This window comes from Eptesicus fuscus, chromosome 7 (assembly GCF_027574615.1).
Source record: "Eptesicus fuscus isolate TK198812 chromosome 7, DD_ASM_mEF_20220401, whole genome shotgun sequence".
In the NCBI taxonomy this organism is placed as follows: Eukaryota; Metazoa; Chordata; class Mammalia; order Chiroptera; family Vespertilionidae; genus Eptesicus; species Eptesicus fuscus.
In genome coordinates, this window is record NC_072479.1 from 94,740,672 (window position 1) to 94,753,413 (window position 12,742).

A 12,742-nucleotide genomic window follows, 5' to 3' on the forward strand; every position below is an offset into this window, starting at 1 on the left:
TTTCTATAAATGACCATTTGGGTTACTTGCTTGTGTTCTCTTACCCTGCTTTAAAATCGGCTCTTATATTTTAGATTCACCACTACAAAGTGAGCCCAGGACACTCTAGCCCCCCCTACCCTCGACCCAAATAAAAGCAGAACCCAGGTCCATGCACACATGCCCACTCTCTGCCCCCCCCCCCCACCTTGCTGTGGGACCCCAGGTGTGCCGTATAATTTCCAGGTCTTGTAAATAATAAAGCTGTATCTCTTAGAAGTTTCCTAATGGCTATTGCTGAAGGGTATCTTGCAAGTTTAATAACCATAAGGCTGGTTCAGGCACAACATTGGTTGTGGATAGGCTGGGACCAGAACAAAATGCAATGCCTCTCCTTTGAAGAATTCCTTCTAACCAGAACTCAGCATCCTGCCACATCCTCAGACTTCAGGAGAAGCTATGTCTCTGCTTCGCAAGAAATGAGAGCTCAAACATCTGCAGGTGAGTCTCCACTCACAGACACATAAAGGTTTGAGTATACAAAGTTTCAATTATGCAAGGTAAGTTCCAAAAACCTATTATGCAGCATGGTACCCACAGCAAACAATATTGTACTATATACTCAAGAACTGCTAAGAGGGCAGACCTTATGTGAAGTGTCCCTACCACACACTCACAAATTACAATCCTATATAATAAAAGCCTAATATGCTAAGTGTCCAGTCGTCCGGTCGGCCGTCCAACCAATCAAAGCATAGTATGCTAATGATATGCTAAGGCCGCTCAACCGCTCGCTATGACGTGCACTGACCAAAAGGGGGCAGATGCTCCAACCAATAGGTTAGCTTGCTGCTGAGGTCCAACCGATCGGGACTGCGCGAGATGGGCCAGACACACCCTGGAGCCCTCCCGCGGTCTCTCCCTGGCTCTGATCGTGCACTGGTGGGGTCCCTCGGCCTGGCCTGCGTCCTTTCGAAATCCAGGACCCCTCAGGGGATGTCAGACAGCCAGTTTTGTTCCGATCTCTCAGGCCACGCCAAGGGACCCCACTGGTGCACGAATTCGTGCACTGGACCTCTAGTAATAATAAAGGGGGCAGGAGGAAACTTGGGGAGGTGATGGAGTTTATGGCCTTGATGCGGGTGTGGGTTTCATAAGTATATACTTATCCCCAAACTCATGGGAATGTGTACATTAAATATGTACAGTTTTTTACATGTCAATCATACCTCAATGAAGTGGTTAATGGAATACAACAATATCTATTCATTCATTTGGCCACAATTTTCTAAGTGACACCTGTGTGCCAGGCACCAGGTCAGGTCAGCCACGGCTGTTCTTCACACATCTAAAGGCCGGGGAGGAAGAACGACATGTCCCTGTGCTCTTACCCGGTGTTCATTGATGAGAAGGTCCCGAGCAGCGTTGAATATCAGTGTGTGGAGGTGCTTTGAATAAAACACCAAGGTGTAGTCATAATCAAAGCCATAGATCTCGATGTCCGACAGGCTCATCTCGTTGTTGGAGAAAATGGCATCCGGATTCAGCAAATTGCTCATGATTGAAGGCACCAATTCTAGAAGTAAAGAAAAAAGAAATGCATTACGCCATGTGGTAAACAAGGGTTAGTTTCTAAATGAAATGAGCAAACAGAGTGACCCGGCTTCACCTCAAAGACATGACTCTGAGTGAACGAAGCCGGTCACAAAGGACCACATGTGTGTGATTCCATTCACAGGAAATGTCTAGCACAGGCAAATCCATAGAGAAACTAGTGGATGCCTAGAACTGTGGGATGGGGAGAAATACAGTGACTGCTAATGGGTGTACAGAGTTCCTTTCTGGAGTGATGAAAATGTTCTAAAATTGATTATGGTGGTAGTTGAAGAGATGTTGTGAATACTAGAAACCTGAATGGGAGACAGTAAGTGGGTGAATTGTATGGTATGTAAATAATATCTTAACAAAACTGCTCTTAAGACAGAATATTAGCTTCAAAGTCATAAAAAGATTTGTTGTGTATAAAATAACTAGAGGCCCGGTACACAAAATTCGTGCGGGGGGGAGTCCCCTTAGCCTGGCCGGCACCCTCTCCAATCCGGGATCCCTCTCGCAATCCGGAACCACTGGCTCCTAACCGCTCACCTGCCTGTTGCCCCTAACTGCTCCTCTGCCAGCCTGATCTCCCTAACTGCTCTCCCCTGCTGGCCTGATCCCCCTAACTGCCTATCTGCTCTCCCCTCCTGGTCTGATCCCCCTAACTGCCTATCAGCTCTCCCCTCCTGGCCTGATCCCCCTAACTGCCTATCTGCTCTCCCCTCCTGGCCTGATCCCCCTAACTGCCTATCTGCTCTCCCTTCCTCTCTGAGCCCTTCAGCTTCCGGCACACTGAGAGCTCTCCACCATGGCCCCGTCCCCATCCTGATTGGTCGTTACATGACGGCGTCCCAGAAAATTTGCATATTCCTCTATTATTAGTATAGATACAGGCCAGGTACAGATTTTAGAAAATAAACAAACAGATAATTAAATTTAAATATCACAAATCATGTCATCACCCAGAAAAAAAAAAATTAACATCTTATGTATTTGCTGCCAATATGGTTGTAAGTATATATTTTACATAGTTGACTTTCACACTGTGTATAAAGCTCTGTATTCTGCTCTCTAAATTTAATGTTCCGTCATGACTGTACTCTCCTATATTACAGACTTTCTGAGAATATAACATTAAATCATTACAAAAGATTTGGGTATACTGTGCCAAATCAACCTATTATTCTATGTTACACATTTAGGCTTTTTCTATTTTAAGAAAATAACACTGGAGTAAGTATCTTCATATGTTAATCTTAACCATTCAGATTAGTTTCTTCATATGGCTAATTAGAAATGTGATTAACCCCAGGGTCCCCTGCATCCAACAATACTTTAGAGCTCATTTTCTGAGCAGTTCTACCTCGGTAAGGATATTCATGACTTTTACACTTTCTTGGAGCTTTTCCAAAAAAGTCATTTTACCTTACAATTTCCACAAGTCCACCAGTCCCTTTTAAAAAGCAAAAATGCAATATGGGATGTTTAGTGATCTTATTTTCCCAAAATCTTAAAACATCTTGCTATTTTATCACTGTAGAAGTTATTCATCATTACCTATCGATTACCCCCACCTATGACTTTAAAAATGACTACATTAAGAAAGGAGAATGACAGGTGGTTGTCTGAGATGGTACAATCCTATATAATAAAAGGCTAATATGCAAATCAACTGAACAGCAGAATGATCGGTTGCTATGACACGCACTGACCACCAGGGCGCATACGCTCAACGCAGGAGTTTCCCCCTGGTTGCCAGTGCGCTCCCACAGGGGGAGCACCGCTCAGCCCAAAGCCAGGCTCACAACAAGCAAGTGCAGTGGCGGTGGCGGGAGTCTCTCCCACCTCCATGGTACCACTAAGGCGGCTTAGGCCCGCCCACCCCCCCTGAGGGCTCCTGGACTGCAAAAGGGCGCAGGCTGGGCTGAAAGACCCCCCCCCCCCCACAAGTGCATGAATTTTGTGCATCAGGTCTCTAGTAGTGAATTAAATTCCATTATAACGTCAGCCTTCAGTTTCCTCTGCATGGCCCAAAGTATTACATCATCTTCAAGAAGTCTGAAGATACCATCTTTGCAATGGAGGACAGTGCCTTTTTTTTTTTTTTTTTCCAAAAAATAAAATGAATTCAAGCCTTCATAATTTCAATGCTTTAGAGTCCACGGTGCTTCCCTTTTCCTTTCTGCTCACTTCTTTCTGACTAGCAATGGCCCACCTTACCCACTTGCGTTCCAAGAGCCACCTGAAATACTCCAAAGGTACTCATCTAGCAGGGTGACCGCTCCACTGGGGACAGTCCAGCAGCAATTCTGAGCATCCCAGAAGGCTCCTTGCAGCTTTGCGGCTTGGATCCCTTAGAAAACCTAACAGAAGCTATAGAATCTTCTCCCCAGAAAAATGCACACAGATTTTGCAGAAAATTTTAGGGAGATTGACCCCTGAAGCCTATTCATGGTCTCCAATTAAGCTGCCACATTATACTAACTTCAAACCAAGCCTTTACATCCCCACACAGAATTTCCAGGCTAACGAAGGCAAGTGTATGAATGCGTGAGTGAGTGAGTGAATGAATGAATGAATGAACGAAGGAACGAGTGAATGAATTGCCCATTGATAATTTAGATGTGGCTGACTCTACTGAAAACCCAAACAGTCAAGATTAACTAATTCCATTTCTTTATTAATTTTGATAAAGAAACGAATGAGACAATAACCTTAGTGTTTTTTGTGGTTTTTTTTGTTTGTTTGTTTTCTTTGCAAATAAAACCAGTGTGAGGACAGGAAACAGTAACATTTTAGAAACCTGAGGGTTGCCAGTTGGCATGAATTAGTCCTGAGGAAGGGAGAAGCCAGCAGTCCCACGCTCTTGGGCATCTAACACCCAAGACCTCTGGCCTTACTTAATCAGATGATGCTATTTTCTGAACATGGCCACGTGACACTGTCCGCACGAAGCAAGTAAAGCGGGGATCACTTACACAGCGTGCCTAAAAGCTCTACCTTGGCAAATCAACTTTCCAAGGGAAGTTCTAACAGCCTGTTTAAATAACAAGTTTATCTTTAGAAATGGCCTTGGCAATGAAGCCCCTCTCCCTTTCTACTACCTGAGAAGACTATGTAAAGCTCTCAAGGAAACTCAACCCCGGTGGAAAATCACTAATAGCCAGCACATCTCCGAAAGCTGCTCTGGAATCCACCCCCTCCCCGCCCCTGCTGGACTGCAAGTGTATTACTCACATGAACATCATCACCAGAAAGAACACTTGGACGTTTAATTTATCAGCACTCGAAATAAACGGAGGAACATCAGGAGGCTAAAAGGGATCACAACACGCCCTGCAACCCCCTAAAGAAGTGCTAAGAATAAAACCCATACTTACAAGGCAAGAGAAAAGCAGGCCAATCCCTCACACAGAGAATGAGGAGACTAAACTGTAGACTCTAAAATATAAATCAAGGCTCTGGACTCGTCAGTTATGCACTTTCCCAAAGAGGAAACGAGAGTGGATAAGAATTCAGAAAGTGAATTCCTTTTGCACCTAATGGATGAGGACAGCAAGACTGTACAACGGCACGAAGAAATGGAGAGACAGCTCAGTTGCTCTGGCCAGAGCCGGGCTCCCATGCAGCCACCCTGAGCGGGAAGCTGAGAGCCTTTCAGGGGACAGTGTAGCCGGTGGGACACCCACTGGCACACGCCCGTCAGCTTCCAGTCTTTCATCTACTCCTCCCACGGAATGCTGGGAAACGTGGTGACCAACCTATAGCAAAACACGGAAGCTGTCTGGGGGGGTTTTGTTTACTCATTTTTATTGTAGTCAAATTACGTAAAATAAAATAACCAATTTTAAGTATACGGTTCAGACCTTAATTAAGTTCATTCATATTGCTGTGCAACCGTCAGCACACCGGTCTCCGAGAACTCTCTTCATCCTGCAAAACTGAAACTCCACACCCATTAAATTACAACTCCCCATCCCCCCACAGCTTCAGCCCCTGGTAACCACCACTCTACTTTCTATGAATTTGTTCCAGGTGCATCATAAAAAGGAAATCATCATGTGTGTTTTTTTCTGGCCTATTTTATTTAGCATAATGTCCTCAAGGTTAACCCATGTCATAGCATGTGTCAGAATTCTTTCCTTTTGCAGGCAATGGAATAATAATATTCCATTGTATGTATATACCATATTTTGTTTGTCTATTCATCCATCAGTGATGGACACTTGGGTTATTTCCACCTCCTGGCTACTGTGAATGCTGCTGCTATGCACATATGTGTACATGTATCTCTCTGAGCCCCTGCTTTCACTTCCTCAGAGTATATACCCAAAAGTGGAATTGCCGGATCATATAGTAATTTTTTAAAATACATTTTTATTGATTTCAGAGAGAGAGGGAGAGACAGAAACATCAATGATGAGAGAGAACCATCCATCAGCTGCCTCCTGCACACACCCTACTGAGGATCATGCCCGAAACACAGGCATGTGCCCCAACCGGGAATCAAACTGTGACCTCCTGGTTCACAGGTCAACACTCAACCACTGAGCCATGCAGGCCAGGCTGAAGTTCAATGTTTTTGGTAAGGCAAACCACAGTCCCAGAGACACATTTCATGAATATTCACATTTCATGAAGTATTCAAAAAAGATTATGAATTAGTGTATATTTACTAAAGATGCTTTAAATTCTCTTTTAAAAGTCCGCATGTAGATTGAAAATAAGGTCTCAACGTTTCTTTTAAAAGTATATAAATTAAAAATATATGAGGGGAAAAAGTATAGGAACTTTGGTTTCTAAGGTGAAGCAGTATCTACATTTCAACGGCTGTCTCTGTGACACGTAAACTCAAGGTTCAATATCCAAATCTGAAACATTTCAACTTCTCATCTGTAACTGCCAAGGAAGAGACAACCCCACTTGAGGTGGTTTTCTCTCAGAAAACATCACACATTACAACTTCCTTCTGTCAGGAAGGACTTGGGCGAAGGCCAGTTTTGCTACTGCCACTTGCCTGAAAAGTGTGAGTTTGTTCTGATGCAACTGATATGTTAGGGAACAGTTTGACCATAACACAAATTTCATGTTTATATTTAGAATGTTACGTTTCCTGCCAACCAATGTTACTTGGTATGGTTGTGTCCATTCAATATCCTTTCTGCTAATAATTAGTTACAGGAAGGGAAATCAAGACGAGCAGAAAGTGTGACCTGAGATACAGACAACTCCTAAGAGTGTGCTACTGTAAGACCTTAGAGATTTATTTGGGGTTTTGGGTGTGTTTTTTTTCCTTTTTGTTGTATTTATTGGAATGGCATTGGTTAACAAAATTATATGGGTTTCAGGTGCACAATTCCACAACACATCATCTGTATTATGTGTTCAGCACTCTCCCAAGTCAAGTCTCCCTCCATCACCATTTATCCCCCAGACCTTAGAGATTTAAATACAACTATTCTTAGCCAGAAACTGTTTTCTCCAGCATCTCCAATAGCCATTCAGTTGTAAATCACTTTTACTTCTGCAATCGTCCCACAATAGATGTCCAATGTCCAAGGTGCCCTTTTCTCTGTGAAGGTGAACATCTATGGGGTCATCTGCCCAACACACCCCAACCCTTAGACAAGAAATGACCCTTTGCCACCTCTAAGAACACAAATTCTGGGCTCTTCTGGGACCCTAACCCGTCCCTCCATCCCTAGTCCTTGGTCCAGAACAGAACACGTGACTCATGCTGGACCACTCCTAGGGTCCTACCTCCTGGGTACTGCCTTAGTCCAGGCTAAACCAGAGTCCATCCATTATTTCTGTGTCTCTCCTTTATAACTTTATGGAGGTATCAATGATGCTAACAAATCACACACAGAGTATAAACTTAGATGAGGTTTGACATATGTATATACCAGTGAAGCCATCATCCCAATAAAGATAATGAGCATATCTAATGTCCTCAAACATTTCCTTGCACCCCTTGGAATTCTACCCCTCCCTCTCTCCTGCACCCCTGCCCAACCCCAGGCAACTGCAGTTCATTTTATCAGATTTGCATTTTCTAGGATTTTATATAAATGAAACCATACAGCGTGTAGTATTTTGATAAACTAAAACTCTCGGGAATTTTTGCAATAAGCCTTACTGCACACCTACTCTGTGTCAGACACTGTATGGGGCACGGTGCAGAGATTATAAATAAAAATAATGGCAAAGCACAAAATGTAATGAGCAACATCACATCACAGGCAGTGAGAGACCAGGAAATGGCACTCTGACAGGTGGAAATAAGCGGAACTAACTCAGGGCTGGGCGTGCCCCCAGAGAAGGTGGCAATTCAAAAGCCACATTTATTGCATTTATCAATCTAAAAAGAAGCCTGCCCTTTTTTCACTAGGTTAGATATTTTGCATCATCTCCAGGGGAAATCAATCCACGACAAAAAGAATTACTTTTCTGAATAATGAATAATGCATATGACAGTTATACTACTCCCACCAAAAGTTAAAATTATAACTCTTACTACTCTGTAAGTAATACCTGTAATTGACTGTTCTGCAGAAATTCATTATGCTTCCCAAAGTTCCAAAAATAAAACTACATGCAACTACATTTGAAATGAAATTCTATATAGTAATGGTTTCATGATAACTTAATCTTAAGAATAGCCATCTAATAAAATAAATAAATAAAAAATAAATAAATAAAAAACTTGCCCTAGCTTGTTTGGCTAAGTGGATAGAGCGACAGCCTACGGACCAGAAGGGCTAGGGTTCGATTCCGGTCAAAGGCACATGCACGGGTTGCAGGCTGGATCCCCAGTGGGGGGCATGCAGGAGGCAGCCAATCAATGATTTTCATCACTGATGTTTCTGTCTCTCTCTCCCTTCCTCTCTGAAGTCAATAAAAATACTTTAAAATAAAATAAATAAAGCTTAACTGCTCAAAAGGAAAACTTAGAAAAAGGAAAGTTAGCCCTATCAAAAGATCACACACCAGGCAAACTATCAAGAATTTGCCATCGAGGTGTAGAGGACACAGAAGAGGACCAAACAAATATCAGTGCCTTCCACATGCCACGCACTGGACACTTCTCATGTGTTATCTCAGTTAATGTCCCAGAAATTCCATGAGGTGAATACACACAGGGCAGGCCAGGGAGTAGGCTGGAAGATGCACACAGCATGCGGCGTAACAGAAAATAACAGGCCACATGCAAATACATCCATCCCTTTAAATGATGATTGCCCATGATTTCGCAGAATTCATCATTTTAGAACAAGTTTTCTCAGTCTTGGTACAACTGACATTTGGGGCTGTGTAATCTTTGCTGTGGGTGGCTATAGGATAGCGGCATCCTTGGCCTCCACCCACTAGAGGCCAGCAGCCTCCCTGTTCTCCCAGAAAAGGTCTCCAAACATTGCCAAGTGTCCTGGGGGGCAAAATGCCCCCCACCTTCAACTCTGGTTGGTAACCACAGGTCTACAGGAAATTTCTGCTAAAGGTTATAAACCAAAGTTTCTTTTCCTAAAAATACAAAGAACCTTTTCTTGAGCTGAACTGTATACAGGGTGCATAAATATCACACTTCTAAAAATCTCAAGCTTAAAAAAAAGAAATTCCAAATGAGGGGCCTTCTACAATGTGACCAGCACTCACCTGCAGGCACCACTCTGAACACCTTTCATGGATGGACTCACTCACTCCCGGACACAACCCTATGACGACGGTGCTACTGCCAGCATCCCATTTTACAGATGAGGAAATGGAGGCTTCGTGGCATCCCCAGGGTCCCACCGCCTACAAGCAAGTGGCACGCCTCACCCACAAAATAAGGATGACAAAATTCTTGCCCGGTTTCTTATAAAACCAAACATAGAATTACCATGCAACCATGCAATGACATGGCTTTTGGAGAAATGAACACACATGTTCTTTCACGCAAAAAACTTGGACCCAGATTTTACAGCAGCTTTACTGTAACAGTAAAAAACTGGGAGCAACCCAGAGGTTCTTCAGTGAGTGGACTGTGGTTCAGCAAGGTTAAGCTGAGGTACATCCATACCATGGTGTGCTTCTCAGCAATGCCACACAACCTGGATGAATCTCCATGGAATGATGCTTAGTGGGGGGAAAAGCCAATTCCAAAAGGTTACATACTGTATAATCCCATCTAGAGAACATTTTTGAAGTGACAAAATCTTAGAAATGGAGACTGGAGAATGCCCCTGGAATTAGAGAGAGCATAAGGAAGGATTGGGTATAGTTATAAAGATGAGGGATGCTGGTCGTACACTGTTCCTTATCTTGACTGTGGTGCAAGAAATAAGAACCTACAAGTGCTAAGACTGTATAGAGCTAAATACACACACATAAGTACAAGTAAAACTAGGGGACTCTGAACAAGAGCTGAGAAATGTATCAATAGCGATATACTGGTTGTGATGCTGTACTACTGATTGTTTTCGCACAATGTTACTATTGGGAGAAACGAGGCAAAGGATATGCCAAATCTCACTGTATGAATGCTTACAACTGTACATTGTAAATATACAATTCCTCCAATTAAAGAGTTTCCATTTGAAAGTCTTCCCTGCCCAAAAGCGGGGCTCCATGATCTACATTTCTTTCCCTGAAAGGCTGCAATTTCCAGTATCTCCAAAGCCAGTCCTCTGTCCACCATAGCACACAACCACTTCAAAAACCACTGCAAAATTAACTCTGAGCAAAGGAAAACTAAGAAAATGTGCCCCGGTGCATAGCATTCTGCATTGCTGGCCACTTTTGAGTTCCCTCGGAAAAGTATCCCAATTGATTTCTTTCATTAAATTGCCTTCTAGCCAAAAAGTGGAAAATAATGATTCTACAAAATGTTCTCTCCCACCAAATAATCTCTCCTTATCTCTATGTGCCCTTTCTACTCCCCTCCTCAAAAAAAAATGTTCAAACTTGCAATGCTAAATCTCTCTTGAAAGAAGCAGCACCAATTATCACTGGCCCTTGGCACCAGTTCCCAAATGGTCAGCTACTACCGCCAGGCAGAGCAACAATGCAGGAAATCAGACAGTGGAGTGGGTTAGGGGCTGAGGCAGATCCGAGTCAAGGTTAAGCTGCGGTACATCCATACCATGGTGTGCTTACTGTATAATTCCATCTATAGAACATTGTTTAATGTGGCCAGGTTCCTTACATTTCAGTCTCACCTTTCCCATCTATAGAATGGGGATGTGGCACCTCCCTCGGGGTAGGTACAAGGAAGAATTCAGGGAGACAGTCCATGTAGCTGGCACTAATATTTCCTTCTCTCTCTCTCTCTCTCTCTCTCTCTCCTCTCTCTCTCTCTCTCTCTCTCTCTCTCTCTCTCTCTCTCTCTCTCTCTCTCTCTCTCTCTCTCTCTCTCTCCCCATTTCCCTTGGTAACCACGGAACCAGGCTACGGTTAAGTTCACGAGGCCACAACGCAGTCACTCCCCGGGAGCCCCTCCCCGCCGAGGTTAGCAGACAGCCCAGAACACAGCCAACCTGCCTCCCCTCCTCTTCCCAACACAGCGAACCCAGCCCGTCCCCTAAAACAAAGAAGGAAGCTAGATTAGCCTCGGGACACTGTCACCTGCCCAGCAGTCGCGCTCCAAAGTAATGTGCCGTCTGTCGGACTGCGGCTGTGGCTATTCTTAGTGTCTGTTCCTAACAATACCTAACGGTGCGTGGGGGTGACCGTCCCCCGGGCGATGTCGGTGACACCCCCGGGGGAGCCCAAAGCGCTTCCGATGCAGATTTCTGGCTAAACATCCCAAGCATTTACAAAAGAGCTTTCCAAATGGGAGAAAGGCAAGAGTTGTAAAGTTTCCGGAGGCGCATTTTTCCGCGTTTCCCTGAATAGTAATGAGGAGGTGATGTTGCCCGCCGTCGGGGGCGACCGGGGCGGCTGAGGGTCACGAATGGGGATCCCGTCGATCAGCAGCGGGTCCTGGACGGGTCCGAGGCTACACGCTTCCCGGCTGACCGTGTGGGAGGAGACCTGGCGCCCCAGCCCCGCGGGGAGGGTCCCCACAGCTGCAGGGGCCCCGGGGGCGGGAGGGCGGTCGCACTCACCCTCGGTGCTCCTCTTCGCCTCCCGGTAGCGCTCCCACAGGTAGCGCTTCTGGTCGGGAGCGGTTCCAGGCGCTGTGCACAAGGGCCGTGCGTGGCCCGCGCGCAGCCGCCCCCGGGCCGCAGTCCCGCAAACGCTCCGCAGGGCTGCCGCCGCCGTCCTCGTCCGGGCCCCATGGGCCATCCCTGCCGCCGCCGCCGCGGTGGCCATGCTTGCAGCCGCTGGGCTACGACGGGCACCGCGGGACTGGAGCTCCGCCCGCGCTCAGCCCCGCGGGCGGGCAGCACCCTGCGTCTGAGCATGTGGCGGCGCGGCCCAGCCCCGCGGCCGTGGTGGGGGCGGAGCCTGGGGGCGGGCCTGTGCGTGTGGTGGGCGGGGCCTGGACCGGCCTTAGGAGGAGGGTGGGGGCGGCCCTGTGCGTGTGGTGGGCGGGGCCTGGTCCGGCCTTAGGAGGAGGGCGGGGGCGGGGCCTGAGGGCGGGCCTGGGCGTGTGGTGGGCGGGGCCTGGTCCGGCCTTAGGAGGAGGACGGGGGCGGGGCCTGGGCAGCAGGGGCCACGCGCCTAGTAGACTGCAGTCACTGCTTGACCCGGCGGCGCCCCGAAGTGGCGGTGCAGTTGGGCGGACGCAGGGTCAGACTGAGGTCACAAGGAAAGGGATGACTTCTTGCCGACCCTCGGCCACTGAACGTGACCCCGGCGCCGCCCGTCCAGCTCCGCAGCATCTTCCTCCCGCAGTCGGCGCCTGTCCCCTCACTCTGGCTGCACCGGCAGTGCCTCTGGCCCCCACTTCCAGGAGGTGACCTCTCTCCGCATGAATGGCCTCTGCGTTCTGGATCTCCCCCGGATTGCGGGGGTGAGTCTAGAATGTCCCCGGATCCTTCCAGTGCTGCCCGGGAGAGGGCCGCTGGGCCGAGGCCCCACCCCTGGGCTGGTGTGTTTGAGGGACACTCCCCGCTGCACAGCCTAGAAGGCCATTGCCCCACGAGAGATTGCTGCCTCCCTAGGGAGGCCCTCCGGACACTGCCACCCTGTCCTGCTCCTGCCCACATTCACCTGCCTGGTGCACCTGTTCTCTCTGACCTTT

The 12,742-nt window shown here is 46.8% G+C and overlaps 1 protein-coding gene across 1 annotated transcript in view; it reads right to left on the bottom strand.

Annotated features, from left to right (window-relative positions):
* NT5DC3 (5'-nucleotidase domain containing 3) overlaps positions 1 to 11,932 on the bottom strand; it is a 42,084-nt gene extending 30,152 nt beyond the window's left edge. Inside the window, exons 1-2 of the mRNA XM_054719412.1 lie at positions 11,661 to 11,932; positions 1,371 to 1,555 (exon numbers count right to left, since the gene is read on the bottom strand). Coding sequence (XP_054575387.1) covers positions 1,371 to 1,555; positions 11,661 to 11,868 — 393 coding nt within the window. The 5' untranslated portion in view covers positions 11,869 to 11,932. The remainder of the gene's footprint in view (positions 1 to 1,370; positions 1,556 to 11,660) is intronic.
* Between the last annotated feature and the right edge of the window lie 810 nt (positions 11,933 to 12,742).